Source organism: Kogia breviceps, chromosome 18 (assembly GCF_026419965.1).
Source record: "Kogia breviceps isolate mKogBre1 chromosome 18, mKogBre1 haplotype 1, whole genome shotgun sequence".
Lineage (NCBI taxonomy): Eukaryota > Metazoa > Chordata > Mammalia > Artiodactyla > Physeteridae > Kogia > Kogia breviceps.
Genome location: NC_081327.1, coordinates 44,822,308 through 44,842,249, shown reverse-complemented (window position 1 = coordinate 44,842,249; position 19,942 = coordinate 44,822,308). Strand labels below are relative to the sequence as shown.

The window sequence follows — 19,942 nt, the reverse complement described above, 5'->3', positions numbered from 1 at the left end:
TGGTCACCCTACTAGTACCCCCTCCTTGTGGCTCTGGCCACTGCCAGGCTGCCTTCCCATCTCACTTGGCATGCATTGTTATGATAAAAACTTAAAAAGGAAAAAATTAAGTAGCCAAATACTATAAAAAGAACAAAATATAACATTGTGATATAACACTGTGAGAATTGGTGTCAAGTAATATTCTTACTGCTCTAAAAATCAAAGGGTAACCCAGACCCATGGTTTCACATCCCCACCCACCACACTACAACTGTAATGTACTTCAAAGTTTGATCTGTACTAGAAAGAAGTGTGACATGCCTAGCTTGACTCCATCATTCCCCTATTGATATCATACACTGCACATAGCCCCAACATTCTCTCTCTCTCTCTCTCTCTCTCTCTCTCTCTCTCTCTCTCTCACACACACACACACACACACACTTTATCACTTTATGCTCTAGGCAACTGGTAACCTGAGTTTACCACATGGAAGAAGTCTTTACCTGAAATGTCACAGTAAACAGTCTGCTGGTAGAGTTTGGCTTCCCGAGGGTTAAAGTACACGGTGATTTCAGCTGATGAATTCGGCCAGACATCGCCTTCCTAAAAACGTGAAAGAATCATTAAAAAACAATATGATGGAGGGAATGCACTGCTTTTAAATGCTGTTGTTGTAACTGCAGGAAATCTGAAGGAAATATTTTGACAACAAATAAAGGAAAGCACAATTTTACCCAACAGATAGGAAATTTCTACTACTTGTTAAGAGGTGGTACAAGTTGGAAACAAGCTTCAAAGATCATTTCAGTGAGTTCATGAATATATAATTAGTTACTAAAGGAAACTAGGGTGTTTAGGGCATTTAAAAAAAATATTTATTTATTTATTTATTTATTTTTGGCTGTGTTGGGTCTTCGTTTCTGTGCGAGGGCTTTCTCTAGTTGCAGCGAGCGGGGGCCACTCTTCATCGCGGTGCGCGGGCCTCACACTGTCACAGCCTCTCTTGTTGCGGAGCACAAGCTCCAGACGTGCAGGCTCAGTAGTTGTGGCTCATGGGCCCAGCTGCTCGGTGGCATGTGGGATCCTCCCAGACCAGGGCTCCAACCCGTGTCCCCTGCATCACCAGGCAGATTCTCAAACACTGCGCCACCAGGGAAGCCCCCTTAGGGCATTTTTAAAATTTGTGGATTCAATTAACATTCATTGTATGCCACTGGGTGTCCAGCATTGGGCTTCAGAGATGAAGAAAGGTATGGTCTAAGATTGCATGGAGCTCACACCTCAGAGGGATGATAAAAATGTACACAAATATCTTGAAATATACATGATAAGTGCTGCGCCTTATCTATATAAGGTCCAGAAAGGCCACAGGGAAAGAAGTATCTAACTCACTTGATGGAGAAACCATTCCTAACTTTTGAGTGACAGCATAAGGAAATACTCTTATTCTGTGAAAACAGAAATGGCCCGAGGCAGAACAATGGCCAGATCAAACTCTGGTTCTGATCCAATGTGATATTATTTCTCGTTTTAACTCAAACTACTCAAAAGTCACAATAAGAAAACCAAGTCTTGAAATTGTAATGCAACGTACCACATATCAGAATCCCCTTGAGATATCCTTTGAAAAATATTTTTGTACTAACCATGTAACTTTTCAGGGCTGTAAAAGGAGATGCTATAGCACCTGCCTCAAAGGGTTTCCTAAGGTCTGACGAGGGATAATGCAGGTCAAATGCTTTCTGACCCACATTCAGTACACAGTAAGAGCTCAGCAAATAACTGTTTGCTATGACTGATGTTATTCTTACGCCACTTGGAAAGACTAAGATGAAAGTATCAGAAAAATTAGGGGGAAAATGTGGTTTTTTCCTATGGTTTTTGTAAACAAGGCCAAGAACATCAGGGATAAGCACATCCAAAAATGTATAAATGGTCCTACCAACTAAATAGAAAACTAAGGAAAGGCAACTTGATAAATAATTAGGATCCAGTTTCAGACAGTCCCACATGCATGTTCTATTCCCAGTTTGGCTGGAACTGAACATAGTGCTGGAGTAAAGAATCAAGTAGAGAGCAAAGTGGTTTACAATGCAGACGTCAAACAAGATGGGGAAAACAGAAAACTAGAGCCAATTTGGGTTTGCTTACGAAGGTAACAGCCTGATGAGTGTGCTTCTCAGGCAACGTCGCCCTGCTTCAGAAGCATGAAGGGCAAGAAGGGCACAGAGCCTCCAAGAAGCAGCAGTGGGGGGGACTACCCTGGTGGCCCAGTGGTTAAGACTCTGCACTCGCAATGCACGGGGCCTGGGTTCGACCCCTGGTCAGGAAACTAGATCCCCCATGCTGCAACGAAGATCCCACATGTGGCAACAAAGATTCTGTGTGCTGCAACTAAGACCTGGCACAGCCAAATAAATAAATAAATATTTTTTTAAAAAAGGAAGTAACAGTGAGGGCTGTGGGTGTCATGTGGGTCCCAGGATCTCTCACTTCCACATCAGCCCACTAGAATGAAGGCTCCACGAGTGTGGGTGCTGCTCTATCTCCAGCACCTAAACCAGAAGTGGCTCATAGCAAGTGTTCAACGTATTTATTGAATCATTCGTATCACTCAGTTTGCACACTGTGTAGTTATTGGCAAATGCCCATTCATCTTTGCAGTCTACTTCTGCCACTTTCTCCTCAACTGGAACCACAAAAGTCATACAATTTTAGAGCTGACATGGCCTTTTGAGATCATGCAGGGCATAGGGAAGTCCTAAGCTCTTTTGCTTATTTGCGCATTTCACCGTGGCGCTTTTCCAAACCTTGAAACGGGTATCTGTTTTATCCTGATAAACAGCGACTGCCTGGCCCATTTTGATTTGTGGGGGGTTTAGCGATATGGAGTGCTAGGAACGCTCGTGGCCAGAACGAGCAGAGAGGCCAGGCAGAAAAAGCGGCTCATCCACTCACTGGTGTACCAGTGGGTAGTTCATCTCAGAATGTCTAAAGACCTGGCCTTACTCCTAACCCATGAGACAAATGTATTCCCCTGCTGGGTTTAGGCTCTGCTTTGTTTAGAAGTGTAGAATGGACACAGCTAACCTGTTCCTATCCAAACTGACCACTGGGGCCATCTTTCCCTAGAAAACCTCTGCTAGAAAAGTCTCACCAGAGTAGTAAGTAATGCCCCAAAAAGGATATGCTGGGAATCAGATAAGCTTGTTACATGTGTGAAAATTCAAGGGCCTTACGGTTTGAGCTGGGCCTGAACACTTTCAAATACAAGAAAATCCAGGGTACATGTGCATACAAGAAGGCAACAAACTTAAGTTCTATCCCAGAAGCACTCCTGCACATCCTGTCATCAAAGAAGTCTGATTATCAGACTGGTGGGTTAAAGTACACAGTGGGACAGACATGCTACAGAGACGCAACCAGAACCTACAAGAGGAGGGAGCAGTGGATCCAAGAGCGGACTGTCTGATATGGAGCCCCCTGGAGGCTGAGAAGCCCTTCCTCCACGGGGTTCTTCAGACTGGGAGAATGGGACTGTGGGTGCCATGCTTTCTTATCCTGGGCTGCAGCTGTTTCGTTCTGCCTAAGATGTCTGCTAGTAACTTACGGCTTTTACTGAGCCCCCGCAGACAATTCAAGGACAAATCCTATGCTAAAATCTCTCCCGGGCTTGTATCAGGTAATGTGCATTAAAAGGGCTGAGTGTATCTACAAAAACAGAAGTGTGGTCATTCAGTTTCCTCCCACAGAGGGATGTTTTCAATATTAGGTCATTTGAAGGAGTTAGGAACATGCAGAAGGACACTTTTATTTTTCAGTTGGGATTAAAATAAAAGTTAAAGAACTTCAATTTCTTTACAGCAAAAACTCACTATAGCATTTTCTACCAAATCAGAGAGAGCAAGCTCCAGTAACAGGCAATCAGCCTAACATGCCCCCACTGCTACTTATATATCTTTGATACATTTCATATTACTTTTCCCACACTTCTGAAGTTAACTTCCATGTCATTTATGTCTCTGAAAAGAATTTTTCTTTCTTTATTGCTCAGTTCTAAAGTTTCTTTTCTTTTTTTAAGTTTCTTTCTGAAAGCCAAAACATTCAGAATGTTCCCTACTGGCTCTGACATCAATATCCTTTCCTTCCAGTCCTGTGAAACCAGCCTCATCGTACAGAACCCCCTGCTGTTCTGCTTTCCTTCCATATATGAGTCCTTTCCCATCACTGTCCATTTTCCTGCTCCAAATGAGAGATGAGTATGGAGAATATAATCTGTAAATGACCATTATCTTGTTTGTTGAAAATAATTGTCCAAATGGCCTTCAGTTTTACTGTAATTATCTTCCTTCTTGGTCTTAACATTTTGTTTTTCCCTCAGACCCATGACTGCCTTTCACTTATTAATCAAGTGACCTGCTAGAAGGAAACAACTTTGAATTTTCAGGTCTAAAGTTAATTCCCATGTTTGCAGTTTTTGCCCCAATATTAAATATTTCTGGAAGTGGAATTTCTGGAACACGAACAACCAAGTGACTCGATGGGGACAGTTCTGAGACTTTCTGAAAGCTGTCTATGAACATGTCACAACTGATTCATGATAGGTCATTAAAACGATCATGAGAAAGGTGTCTATTAAAATGATCTCCTTAAAAATTATATGGGCAATGATTAAAGAGACTCTTTAAAAATTCTCTACTGAAAATCTTTAAATAAAAATAAAATATTTTAAAAATCACTTTTCTCCCCTCCCCCTCTATTACTCATCTCCTTCCTTCTTTCCAATGAAGAATTATTTCTGAAAATTCTGCAAAATCAAAACCCAAAGTGCAAGAACAAAGGGTTATGTATGCATTTAATTTACTTGGTTTATCTGGAAAGTAGTTTACAACATGACTCAAGGCCTAAATTTATCATATAAAATAGCTGCATTTTAATTCCCAACTTACATTTAGAAGAGTAATCTAAACGTTTGCCCACTCAAATGTCATACTTTCCGATCATACTCTCTAATCTGACAAGAGATTAGACACAATACAAGACTGAACTGTATATAACTCCAAACTATAATATTTGCAGCCATTAACTGAGAGCTCATGTTCCCAGCACTGTGTTAAAATGCTGATATACATTATCTGGTTCAATCTTTACAACCTGGTGAAGTAGTACTATCCCCATTTTAAAGATGAGAAAACCAAGGCAAGGGGAAGTTAAGTATCTCACCCAAGGCCACATCAATAGTAAGTGGCAGAGCTGGGATTCTATAATACATTTTTCTTTAACTTCCTGAACCCTACTGCAATTATAACAAAATGTCAGGTCTCACCTTTCTCATATTGTTTTTAAAAAATGCCAGGAGAAATTTAAAAACACTACAACCAACAATCAGGCTTCATTGAAGCCAGCATGACCTGGTGTTCCTGTCTAGTGAACATAGTAGGCCACTCAACATTCAGGTAGCTTGGAAGGTGACTCACAGGAAGTTCTTGTGGATGATACAGTCAACATTAGTATGTTGCAGCTCTTGAGAAATGCACTGGAGGATCTTTATCAAGCTATCCTGGTGGGGTAGGGTATAGACAGCTTAGAACAAGCTCAGCGAATAATGACTTCAAGAGCAGCTATAATGTGTAATGAGTTCCATCATGTTCCACCAAAATGGAAACATTCTTCACTGTATAATCAAATATTTTCAGCTATCTTATCATATTTAAGAAAAATTTAAAGATTTCTCTTGGGAAATAAAAACATCCTCTTAAAGTCAAATTTCTATCAATCAATAAGAGGAAAAAAAAATAAAAGCACTGATTAGAAGCTATAATCTGTGTCACTACCCACAACTGCTCTTGTAGCACCTTTCAGATCAATGGGAGGCTCTCTATTGTCACTTGGGGCAAAGAGAAGTGTCTTAAAGAGATATAGGGAAAAAAATAGAAGCTAAAAAACTGAAGTTAAACTATCCTAATTATCAGGGAGAGAAAAGATTGAATTGGCACATGACATGCAAGGAGATTTTTCTCATCCAGTATATCTCCTAGGACTAGAAACTGTGAATTTAGTAAAGTTCTGATTCTCAAAATAATGACCAGAAAAGTTTCTAAGAGAGGGGTTTAAGATTTGGCCATCTGTCAGAGAAAGTTTCACAAAAGGTGTGTTCTATCTTGGGTGAGATACTCCAACCCATGTATGGTGAAAATTCCAGTGGGGTTTTGCAGAGCTGAGGTAGTTGTGCTCATATGATGCTCATGCCTTTCTCTGGAGACAGCAGAAGGGTCTTAATTTATTTAATGTGGCATAAGGAAGCTTGTTGTTTCTAAGACTTCCCTAGGCCTCCCTCCACCTCCACTGGTTCTCTAATCTGAGCACAAAGATCTGAGAGGACGAACGATAATAATAATAAAGGGAGGGTGAAGAATGGGAAAACCACACCGACCGAAGAGCCGTGACTTGTCAAGGACAGTTTGCTCTCAGCAGATCCCTGTCCTCCTTTCTCCTTTCCGGTGTCCTTTTCCAAGGAGTCAGCGCCCGCATGTTTGCAATGTGATTCACGACTAATGGTACAAGAAGTGGAAGGGGTTTGCAGTAAAAAGCTAGATCTTTCCTCTTTGGTAGCCATCTGGGCTCCCACCCAACCTGGTTCTGCTGAGCTCACATGCTATGACGATTTGGGAGAAATGAACTAAATTTGAGCTGTGCTTTCAAAGTCTGAATTGCTGAACCACATGTTTTCCGCAGGCTTAGGTGATGACAAAGCATAGTTTACTGTTACTTACATGGTAATAAAGAAATTATCAAGTTTCTCTCCCTTTTTAAGGCTTAGTTACATTAAGCTGAAGCTTCCCTAGGGATTCTGGATGAAGGAGCAGAAATGTCTTCCCTGCTCACTGATGTCAGTTGGCCAATCATTTAGGGCCAGTTTGGGCAAAGATCTTTAAATTCTCAGACCCTTATTTCTGAGAAAATATCAAGTGTTCAACATTCAGAAAATTGCTGCATCTTAAAAGTGTGACCTGAGCCAGCAGTACCAGAGTTCAGAAACAAGGCTAGCACACCTGTGCCGTGATTTCTCAGAGGACTCCTAGATGCCCATGGAAACCGAAAGCTTAATTCTCTCTTTTTGCCCTGTAATATTCTTCTGCCTCTCAATTCTCGCAATTGTGTTTTTTATCTCTGACTCTCTCTCATTCAGGGTACCCAAGAGACCTAAGCAGAGGAAATAACAGAATGAGACTGTCAAAATTCTGTACAGCCAAAGTCCATCTAGTAAAATAGAATATTGTATTTCTGAAGGTAGTCAATTCCACTTGTTTTTCTGGAAGGCACAAAACATGCCTAATAGACTAAATTTCACAATTCTTTTCCAAAGGGGGAAGAAAACTATATGGATGCAAATGGCTTGAGAAATGATCAGTACTCTATAGAACTTTTTACCTTCCCTAGGTCAGGAATAAATGGGAAATTTTAGGTTAATTACATTAATATTTCAAGACATTATCAAAAGAATGGACATGAGGAACTCGATAAAAATAGTAGTAACACAGCACATGCTTTAATGACTAGAACAACAATTATGGTTACTATTAGAATATCAATAAACTACCAAGTAAAAAAAATTCCTTCCAGCCCATTTTCTTGTATCTGCCCAGGAATGCCTTCTCCCCGGGTCTTTGCCCACCCTCTTCATCTTCAATGAACCTGTCTGGGGTCTCTCAAAAGACAAACTCCCACTTCTGCACTCTGTGACCACAGCAGTACCAAAGATGCCCCAGCATAACTCCTCAAGGTTCTTCCACCAGACCCCATGGCAATGGTAGGCAATGAGCATGATGGGAAGACAGTGGAATTAACCAGTGGCCAAGTGGTGGTAGAACAGAGTAATAACTTGCAGTTCTAGAGTTTTGGATCAGACATTCTTACAGCATTGAGTCAAACTACTTCTCACATGATCACATAAATAAAATGTGATTTAAATTCAAACCCATCACAACTTTTTGACAATTTAAGGACAGTGACTGATCTCTTAATCTTGAATCTATTTGCTTTAAATTGAAAGAGCCTCTAAAATAGGAACAGTGTTCCCATAAAACACTCAATATACAGAGAACACAATAAGGGCTAAACTAAACTTTGTTCTGGCTGACGCATTTAAAGAACCAGATATATAGACATAGGTCTGAGAATATAAGCATATCATTTCTTACTTCCTTTCAGACCTAAGGAAACACGGGTTTTTTTGGTTTTTGTTTACTTTTTAAGTTTACCTCAGTTGAAGACAATATCCTTCCTGGTGGACACAGAGGCTGAAGGGCGCATCAGAAAGCAAGGTAGTCTCTAAACCCCTGCATCAACCTTCAATTTTATTTTTATTTTTTGAACAGGACGTTGATTAGAGATTGACTGTTAGATCAGTAGGTGGCACTGCTTGGTTTTAATCGTCTCTGCTTCTACTATGAACTCAGCTCGTATCAAGAAGCTAGTTAAAAGGAATCACATCCTAATTTAAAAAACTAATTGCTGATGCATAGCTCAACTGTCAGAAATTAAATAGTGGCTATTTGGCATAACTGATCTGCTATGTGAGCAAGATTCAGAAGATCCTTCAGTAGAAAATGGTGATGAACAAGGCATAATAGGGTAGAGAGACATATAGGATAGGCTGGTGAGCTCTCAGCTGTCTGGTTCTCCTCTTGGCCATCCTTCTCTGTGAATTCACAGCCTCTCCTCTCTTTGCAGGGCCTCTAAAGATGAGCACCTGGGGGCCGTCCTGGGCCCACTGCAAGTTTCCTTCTTTGCTCTGCTCTTAAAATTTCCATCCGCTTTTCACGCCTTCCATGAAGACCTCTAAAGGATACCTCACCTCCAGTCCTGATTCCCATCCCACAAGTACTGCAATTCCAAAATTATTTGGACATCTAGTGTCATCTCAAATTCAACATGTTCAGAACCAAAATCATCATCATTAATTGATTTCCATTTGTTCGTTCCTTCCTTCCTTCCTTCCTTCATCCACCCATTAATTGGTACTGTGCTAGGCCTGGGATACAGATAAGGATAAGGCACTCCTTGATGTTAACAATCTCAGAGTCTGTTCTAAAACTGGAGAATCATAACCTACTAGCTAAAAAGGATCAACATGCCCAAATATCCTTATTTCGTGTAAAAGGCAACTGATGCCAAAGGAGATCAAATTGCTTGTTTAAGGTCACATTTGCCATTGGCAAAGCTAGGAGTTAAACCTAGGACTCCTGACTTGCTAAGTCCTATCAAAGACATTATAATTCTCCCAGTCACTCTAGTTCAGATCTGAGAAGACATATGATTCTTCACCATGTCTCACCATCAATGGCCAGTCAGTCAAAAAGCACTCTAGCGTCTTTCTTTTGAGCATCTCTCACAGCTGCCATTTCCTTTGCTTTCTGATCATCACCAGGCTGTTCCAGGTCAGTGTCACCCTCACACCTTATGCTCCACTTGCCTGCAGAGATGTTCAGTTTCCCCGACCCTCCCTGCACTAGTGAATTTCCCCTGCCTGACCTGCACTACCCATCCCACACTCTAACCATCCTCTTCCAATTTGATCCACAAGCTGATGCTACGATAATCTTTCTAGAACACCCCGAACACATCCTGTTCCTGATCCAAACCTTACAGTGAGTCTCAGATACCCTCAGCACCAGTTACCAAACTAGGATCCACACAACACTGACTCCGGTGGATACTGTGTGGGAAAAGGGGTCTCTCGTCCTGGGGAAATACTGTTTGCACTTTTCCCTTTGAGAGTCACCTTCTCGTGAACCAGTACTTCCCAAACTTATTTGAGCACAAAATTCCCCTTCGCAAGGAACATACACTACCACCCCTCAGATCCAGTATTTGCAGAAAGCATAATGTGGGAGACAGTCGGCTATAGCGTAATGGGTTGCCAGGGCAGCCCAGATATGCCAACTCTCAATATCAAAAAACCCAAACAATCTGATTAAAGACGGGCAGAAGCCCTGAACTGACATTTTTCCAAAGGAGACAAACAGATGGCCAACAGGCACATGAAAAGATGCTCATCATCACTAATTATGAGAGAAATGCAAATCAAAAAATAAAATGAGATATCACCTCACACCTGTCAGAATGGCTACCATCACAAAGCCTACATATTACAAATGTTGGAGAGGATGTGGAGAACAGGAAACCCTTGTACATTGTTGGTGGAAATAGAAATTGAAGCTGCCACTATGGAAAACAGTATGGAGGTTCCTCAGAACCCTAAAAATAGAACTACTGTATGATCCAGCAATTCCACTCCTGGGTACATAATCCGAAAAAAAGGAAAACCCTAATTCAAAAAGACACCTGCACCTCAATGTTCATAGCAGCATTATTTACAATAACCAAGATATGGAAGCAACCCAAATGTTCATCAATAGATGAACAGATAAAGAAGACGTGATACACACACACACACACACACACACACACACACAAATGAAATATTACTCTGCCATAAAAAAGAATGAAATTCTGCCATGTGCAACAAGTGTATCGACCTAGAGAGCATTATGCTTAGTGAAATAGGTCAGATGGAGAAAGAAAAATACTAAACGTTATCGTCTAAAAGATAAAACAAACAAATGTATACAGCAAAACAGAAACAGACTCATAGATATAGAAAACAAACTAGTGTATACCAATGGGAAGAGAGGAGGAGGGAGGGGCAAGATAGGGCTATGAAATTAAGAGATACAAACTACTGTGTATAAAAAAGACAAGCAACAAGGATATATTGTATAGCACAGGGGATAATAGTCATTATTTTGTAATAACTTTAAATGGAGTATAATCTATAAAAATATCAAATCACTATGTTGTACACCTCAAAAAAAAAGTTTAGTCTGTGGAATCAGACAGATCCTGTTCTAACTCAGGCTCAGGTCTCACTAGATAGGCATTGAGGTCAAGGACTATGTCTGTTTTGTTCATCGATGCCTGGTACATACGTAGTGCCTGGTACAGAACATGCACTCAATAAGTATTTATTAAGTGAATTAAGGACAAAGCAGTTTTCAACCGGAGTGATTTTGCCCACCAGAGGACAGCTGACATCTGGACAGAGTTTTGGTTGTCACAACTAGCATCCGATGGGTAAAAGTCAGGGCTGCTATTAAATACGCTACAATGTACAAGACAAAGAATTATCCAGCCCCAAATGTCAACAGCGCAGAGGTTGAGAAACCCTGCTCTAGAGTGAAGCTAATCAGGGATAAATTTCTAACTACTGACACTAATCGTTTGGGCTCGAGTAAGTTATCAAATTTCTCTAAGTCTTAATTTCCTCATCTGTAGAATGGGGGACTGATTAAAACTGATAATATATATACAAACAAGATAAAGTATGTAATATATATGAAGTGTTTAACAGTGACTGGAGTATATAAAGTGTGACCTAACAACGTAACCTCTGAGTGTTCTTACTATTCATCTTCATTCACTGTCTCATAACGACGACGAGGCTCCTGAGATGGAATCCTTATGCTCTTGGAACTCACCATATCAATCTCAGAGTGAGTGATCCCATCAAATGAAGCCCTGCATCCCTACTACATTTACTGTAAGGTCAGACTGTATTTATGTGCTTACCAGAGGCTCAACACTGAAAATGTTATTCAAGAAGACCATGCTATCTTCTTGAACCAGCTTTCTCTGATTCTCAAAGGTGCGGGACAGAATGGAAAGACGCTGTTGGAGTGAAGGATCAGTAATGCACTCCTCAAGAAAGCCATCGGTCTCATTCTTTTCCTCTTTGGTAAGATCATCACAGACCCTAAAAAAGAGCAAGAAACATGAGATTCATTTTGATACTCCCATGAAGAACATTGTAAAGGGTTCCCCACCAGCCCATCCTCTTGGGAATAGTCTCACCCATGACCTTGGGGTGGTCCTTCCTTGCCCTGACTCTATAATATACCAGCTGAGTGACCTTGTACTTTAACCTCTCAAGAACCTCAGCTTGCTTCCTTTAAGAAATGCTCCCAGGCTTCCTGTCCTACTCAATGGCCATTTGCTTACTCCTGAGCCCTTATGTATATTTGGACAAATATTTTCTTTTAGGTAATTGTGTTTTCCAGGCTGCTTTTTCAATATTTAACATATACCCTGCCTCTCACACTTTAAGTGCAATTTCATTTCTTCAACACTTGCTTAGCTTGAATTCCTTCTTAGCTGTTATTACCTAGAGAACAGAATCTGGAGCCAGCAAGGCCTAGAGCCTTTTTTCTTTTTGTTTTGTTAATTAATTTATTTATTTTTGGCTGTATTGGGTCTTCGTTGCTGGGCACGGGCTTTCTCTAGTTGCAGCGAGCAGGGGTTACTCTTTGCCGCAGTGTGCGGGCTTCTCAATGCAGTGGCATCTCTTGTTCTGGAGCACGGGTTCTAGGTGCACGGGCTTCAGTAGTTGTGGCATGTGGGCTCAGGAGTTGTGGCTCACAGGCTCTAGAGTGCAGGATCAGTAGTTGTGGCAGACGGGCTTAGCTGCTCTGCGGCATGTGAGATCTTCCTGGACCAGGGCTCAAACCAGTGGCCCCTGCATTGGCAGGTGGATTCTCAACCACTGTACCACCAGGCAAGTCCCAATGCCTAGGTTTTGGTACTGACTCTACTATCTATTTACTCACTCTGTGACTTCAGGAGTTACTTAAATCCTCTAAGCCTCAGTGCCTTCATCAATAAAATGGAAAGAACAAGAGCTCCTCCATCGTAAAGATATGTTGAGAATTAAATGTGATCAAGGACCTGGTGTAGTTCCTGGGACAAAGCATTTGCTCAATAAATGCCAGTTTTCTCCTTGTATCAACCGCAGGCAATCGCCAAGTTGTCAAGCTTATAAAATGCTCAGACTACACCTGGAGACATGTCCTTTTTTCTCTCTCTTTCTAGATCTTCATATCCCTTGTGGTAAGTCAGAAAAGCAGCCTTCCCGACATTCTACTCGTTACTCAGGCTATGCTCACATTACTCCTGGTGTCTGTTACTTCACCTGAACTTTGAAGACTGAATTTCATCTCCTCCCAGGATACATGACCATTTTCCCAGCATTTTACTGGTATCACCAGTGGTGAGAGATAAATTATTTAGTAATGTGAGTACTGACTGAGAGGCTAGGGTCACTGAATTCCAGTCCCAGCCCTAACTATTTTCTAAATGACTTCACACAAACCACATGCTCAGCAATGTCAAATAACTCTTTTTTAAATAACTTTAGTGTTCAGGATCCTTTGGTCACATAGCATAAAGAAGTCAAAGAAATAGGTTCAGTATGTTCTGGTCCCCAGGAAGAAAGCATTCTGTGCTCCCTTTTTATTGCTAGATGGGAAGCAGTGTACAAGGTAACCAGAGCAGCCGTCCTTTTATATTGCTGGGCAGGGCAGGGCAAATTCAAGACAGCTCAGTCCACAGAAAGACAGGAAACCATGTATTCCTGCAAGTGGAATTTATTGATATCTATTCCTTAGGAATAAATTCTCAAAAAAACCAATCATGGATGTAAATAAAGAGTAACAAAGAGGTTCATCTAAGTTCTAGCAATAATACTAAAAAAAAGTGGGTAAATTTGATGTAACGGATTGAAGTTTTGGTTAAATAAATAATGGGAGTCATATACATTACATTTACTTAGGGGGGTTAATGGAAATGGGGTGTGGGGATAAAATGCTTTACGTGGACCAAGGATGATAATGCTCTATGAATTGAGGAGTATGATTAACTTAGCCCTTACACCAGAAAACAAAAGAGGACAAAACAAAAATTCCCAAATGATGCTCTTCTCCCACGCTGTTGGGACTCTTGAATCAGTGACAGCTGTATAATGCACGGGTGGGGGGGACACCAGATGTCATCCTCTTTGCCCTCTATGCAGAAGTAGAGCCATGGCTCAGAGTCTAAGAAGGGAACGTGCGATACCACCTTAAGCTGGGCTGACTCCAACAAGGACTTCTATATACCTCAGTCTACTGTTCTGCCATCTTGTTGTGCTGATACTCATGGTCTCTTGCACTCAGAGGTGGTTCTATTTTACAGATGAAGAGACCTCTCATCAGAGAGTGTAATATCACACCAGCCTTCTCTTTCAGTAAAACCATGGATTTAACCCATTTTGCAAATGGTCTGCTAGCCCAAATACCCATCACCTTCAGGCATCAACTACAGTCCAGCTAATGGACTATACTCAATGGGGAACATTTGTGTCTCAAGTACAGTAGCACTGAACCAGTACTGCCCCTCATCTTGAGTTCCTAGAGACCTGCACCCTGCTCCTTTACAACACCCCCAAGAGGTGGTAACTGGATGCTGACGAGATTAAAAACTAAGAACCTTGGCCATCATGGTTGGCAGAAATACTCCCATGTCCACACCTGGCAAGGAAAGGATGGAGCCATCCACCTTCAGATGGACTGTGTGACCCTGGACACACAGCAACTCTGTGATGCCTATTATAAAAGGAGGACTAGAGGCCCTCTTCCTGTTTATCAGGTACCACTCAAGTCTTCAGATTCTTTTATGATTAGGAGAGGGAAGGGATCCCCAACCACAGCTGAGATTAAGTTGGAGCCTGGGTGGCAGGCTCAAAGCTCAAAACTGATTTATTAAGAGAAACATGTCATTTCCAACACTGGAATGTTTTGGAACACATCCATGCTGAACGCTTTGTGGGGGGGCTCCACTGAGGATTCTACAGTTCTTGCACAGAGCAGATCTAGAATTAGAGTAGTTGCTATTGAGACAATGGCCATGACCTTGATGGAGAAATAGGGAGCAGAAATCCTCAAATGCCCATGCCGAGTCTCTGAATATAATAAACTGCGATGAAAATGAGGATGAAAGAATCTTGTAGGATGTTTTATAATCCCTCAGGCCAAGACAGAAGAAGTAAGGAGGAAAGAATTCAGCACCAGTTTTTGAAGAGATTAATTTCTGCAACTCCCAGAAAAATATCAGGAGAGACCTAAAAGATAATTTTTAAAGGTTCTTATATCTGATTCCTAAGGTTTAAAAAAAAATGGAAAAAAATTCGAAGCCCAGAACGTCTTCCCAAGGGAAGTAACATCTTCATTGTCAGAGTATGGAGCCTGAGATTAGCTGGAGGTCCCCAAATCTGGACATGTGTCCTAAGGTTTGTACCAACGTGTTTTGGTAAGCAGAGAGGAAGTCATCCTTCCTAGAATGGAAATTATAAACTGCCAGAAAGGAATAGGGCTCAGTAGGGCTGAAATTCCTGCACTGGGAGAAGAGACGTCCAAGTCTTTGCTTAGGAACATCATCAAGATGCTGGAGAACAAGAAACCAAGATGGCTGGAATAGGGTCTTGAGAACATCCATAATACTAGAGCAATTAGAATTCTTGAAACCACCATGGAGCAACTTTCAGCCCCTGTAGCTGAATGCCTTGGGATGAGTTTTAAGCCATGTTATAACTGGAAAGCAGTGGGCAGGCTTTTGTGTCTCACTTTAAAATATACACTGAAGTTTTAAAATCTTAGGTCATTTGGGTGCTGCAAAGGGAAACGTTAATCTCTCAAAGTATACATGAGCCCACTTAGATCATCTCTGTTCCAAGTTCAGGACAAATTTGGACCTTTCTCTCTACACGTTAACTACAGAGCCTGATGAAGGAAGAGGAGAAAAGGAAGAGGTTGCTCACCATTAGGAGCAGGAGAGTCAAACATTTAAAAGGTTATTCCAGGGATTCCTGCACTGGCCTTGCTGGGGAGCTCAAGAGAGTTTATACCATTAGCTAAAGATATCACTGCTGCTTCTCAGGGATGAGCAAACCTCTGCCCACAAGAAAGCTATCCAAGAACATTCTGCTTTATCTGCCACTGATGTGAGCCTAAGAGACAACCTAGGGGTTTGTGACAGGGAGCAGGAGAGGGCCTACCCCCACAGCAAGAGCACAGCCACCCACCCAAGGGGCAGCTATCCAAAGACAGGAACCAAATGTTCAGTAAAGAGCAAACCTCTTTCTTTGCTTTGCTTTCTGAGAGGATGGGGGTTTCATGGCTAGTTACATCCAGGACAAGAATCCATGGCTAATAATATGAAACTTGTGGCATGCTTGGGAATGTTATCGAGAAACAAGAGAGGCACGGGAGAAAAGACATACCTGGTCAAATAAGAGATTAGGCATCTGGCCCTAAGAGAGGGGTAGGGAGAGGGGAATGGGAGAGAATATTCAATAGACTCTTCACTTAGATCAACCAATCCAGTTTGCAGGAACATGAGTTATGTCGCCACGTGTCACCCACACACAGCAAGGTATTCTTATTTAGCCATCTGAAGTCACTCTTCAACTTCATTGTTTAAGGGAGGGGCATGATCCAAGATGATAAAATTGAGCTTCCAATTATGGTTATGAAAGTGCTCTTCAATACTGTTCCCTCGCTACAAAAAAATTGCTAGGGGAACTAATAGAAAGAGCAAGAGAGACAGTGAAAGACAATGCAAGAGAAAAGGAAGGCTAAGACTCAAGGATAATATTAGAGATAGAGCCATAAGTGTTGGAGGAGGTGAAGTGGTGGGGGGGGGGCGCGAAAGCCCATCCACATGTGTTTGAAATTATATTCTCTATACCGTAAGCATTTCTGATAGCAACTGGTTTGAATTTTTCCTGAGTTTCACTGTTGAAATTAACTTCCATAAACACTTTTTGAACATCGGCATGGCATCAATCACGTGCTGTACATCTGGTCAAACACAAAGACACAGTTGAAATTAAAGCTGGTTTTCCCTCTAATAGTATATACTCATTCTCCCCAAAAGATTATGCCCACAGCACAAGTAGGATATTGAAACACTACCTTTATTGCTGTTTCTTTATTTGTACCTGCTCTCCTATCTTATCTTTAAACATGCCTGGATCATTCTGATTGTTGGTACATACGTGTCAGCTGAAGAATCAGGACATATGAAACCGGGGATGAGTAGTCTCCTCTTGCCTTTTTAAACTACTGGTATCTATACCATGAGGCAAAATGAAGTTTTTTAGGCAGGAAAGGCTTTTCTTTTCTCACTTTTTAAAGATGGCACAGTGGCAATCTGGTGGTTAAAGCTCATTGCTTGAATGATAAAGCTTCTGGTCCACTGTGTCCTATCACTGTCACAGCTCCTTCTGATTGAGTTAGGGACAGCACACTGGGAGATTTGTGCCTGGTTTCCCTAGACCTAGGACTTCTATTTTTATCACATACTAACTTGGTTTTAAACAAAGCTTTGAAGCTTCCCAGGGCTAATCTTTAATGAAAATGAAGAGGCAAATAAAAAAGGCTGAAATAAATTCCAATGAAAGCCGCAAAAGAGCTAATTCAGGGAAGATGGAAGAAGATAAAATTGCAAATGGAATTAAAGGAATCAAGGATTCAGTAAAAAGAAATATTCAAAATTTAACAGTGATGAGATTAATTAAAACAGTTTGGTTTTCCATTTTATTAATTTTCTCCACTGCCTGAAGTATCATTTTAAAAAGCAGTAGATTAAAGATACCAACAAGAAATCACTATTAAATTATATGGTTAGCAGGGATTTGAGAATGCTACTAAAACTGAAAATATAAAAGCCATTATATCTAAGCCCTCTTTTTCCCCATTCTTCATATTTTCTGAAAGTACCTTTTCACTGAAGAAAAAAAAAAAGGCCACATTGATCCCAATCCAAAAGAGATTATTTTTAGAAACCCTATGAAAAGTGATCGATCTAGTTAGGGTTATGAAAAGAAATAAAGACATGTAGATTAGTTTTGAGAGACTAGTGAAGAATGATGTATTTGGTCTTTAAAATCCAGGAGTTTAGCTACTGATAAATTATAACTGGGATAAGATTAACCGAGGATGGACAATGTTGTGTTCCACATAGCTCAGCTCCAGTTCTTTAAATGAAAAAGGGAGCATTGTACACTGGACCCAAGTTATAATAAATCTGAGACTGAGTGAGTTAGAAACTTACCATGAAAGTCACAGAATTTTCATAACTAAGTTTCATGTTCCCCCAAATTATACAGATAGCATATAGATAGTGATTTTTCTTACAAACCTATACTTTTCTCGGTCTTCCTCTTCCTGGGTAGCAAATATCTTCCACTGGAAATGGGCAATGATGTTACTGTGGTTGTGAATAGTTAGAGTTCGCTGATTGGCCAGAGATAGGTAAGTTTTCTCAAGGATCAAGGAATTCTTGTCCAGCCTTATATTCATGTCTATAGCAGCTCCATACAGAGATATAAATACTTTTTCACCTAGAAATTAACAAAGTATAAATACACTTTGAGATTTATTCTAGAACTATGCTACTAGGCTATTTTTCCCCCAAGGTGACATTAGGGAATATAGCACAAGCATTAGACATTTCATACTCCCCCCGCCACCATCAGTCAGAGATCAGACATGATCAGAAACCTGACATGTTATGTCTGGTACAGTTACAGAGAAAAACTATCTTTCTTGGTTATTCTAAAAAATACATAAAATATGAATTGTTGTGGTGAGTGCTACCAGTCTTTTTTCTTCTTTGTAGTAGTTTAAAATCCGACAACCTGACCATGAGGGCACCTGAGTTGTAGAATTATAATCATTAGCCTCATCTTTATCACAAGCATGAGCTAGATTTCTTAAATTAACTGCACCCAGTACATCTGGGAAGAGCTGCTCAGCAGAGAGGATCTAAGTCCAAACAAAGGGGATCAGGAAGGAAGCGTTAATAACTTCATTAATAGAAAACCGAATATTTAAAAGGAACCACATCCCTAGGGAGGGAGGGAGGGAGACGCTACAGGGAGGGGATATAGGGATATATGCATAGATGTAGCTGATTCACTTTGTTATACAGCAGAAACTAACACAACACTATAAAGCAATTATACTCCAATAAAGATGTTAAAAATAATAATAATAAATGACACTTTAAACTCAAAGGAAAAAAAAAGGGAACCACATCCCTAAACAACAGCAATTAAAAGAAAACAACACTATCTCTGGATAGTGGTTACAAAGAAAGCAAAACATAGAAAGACAAAAGTTATGTTTAACTTTTTAAATGTTTTAATGTTAAGAACACCTTTATTCAGCATAGTAATTTAAGTCCTTGACTTCATTCAGGATGCACCTATTGCCTCGATTCTAGGCATATAAATGAGGCCCCTGGGACTTCCAAGAAGACACAAAGCTACAAACTATATTCTATCTGATCTCTGCAATGTCACAGCAGGTGCCTCAGCCTGACATCAAAGTAGAAAAAAGAAATACTTAAATATCATCAATGTTCTGTTGATCTGTGCTGCTACCATTTTAATCAGAACCAGAAAGCCTAATCACTTGGACTTTATTTTTTAGCAAATATTTCTGCTATATTCACGACTATATGAACTGAGCACCACTTAGTAAACTGATAACCCTTTATACAGTACAAATGTTTTCTAGGCCCAGTCACTTTGAACACAGCAAAATCTTCCCCAAAATTTAAATAAAAAGCAAGTATCTAGGGGAATTCCCTGGTGGCTCAGTGGTTAAGAATCCACCTGCCAATGCAGGGGACACGGGTTCAAGCCCTGGTCTGGGAAGATCCCACATGCCACGGATCAACTAAGCCCGTGCACCACAACTACTGAGCCTGAGCTCTAGAGCCTGCGAGTCACAACTACTGAGCCCACGTGCCACAACTACTGAAACCCGCGTGCCTAGAGCCTGTGCTCCACAACAAGAGGAGCCACCACAATGAGAAGCCTGCGCACCACAATGAAGAGTAGCCCCCGCTTGCCACAACTAGAGAAAGTCCATGCCCAGCAACAAAAGCCCAACGCAGCCAATAAATAAATAACTATATATATATTAAAAGTAAGTATCTAGGCATTTTAAATTTTTATTTAAAAATATGTACATGAAGTAAAAACTTTAAGAGCATATACCATGAAAAGAAAACATCT

The 19,942-nt window shown here is 40.8% G+C and overlaps 1 protein-coding gene across 1 annotated transcript in view; it reads right to left on the bottom strand.

Annotated features, from left to right (window-relative positions):
• HYDIN (HYDIN axonemal central pair apparatus protein) overlaps positions 1–19,942 on the bottom strand; it is a 431,864-nt gene that overhangs the window by 268,983 nt on the left and 142,939 nt on the right. The window contains exons 9-11 of the mRNA XM_059043993.2: positions 18,058–18,259; positions 11,617–11,800; positions 489–588 (exon numbers count right to left, since the gene is read on the bottom strand). Coding sequence (XP_058899976.1) covers positions 489–588; positions 11,617–11,800; positions 18,058–18,259 — 486 coding nt within the window. The remainder of the gene's footprint in view (positions 1–488; positions 589–11,616; positions 11,801–18,057; positions 18,260–19,942) is intronic.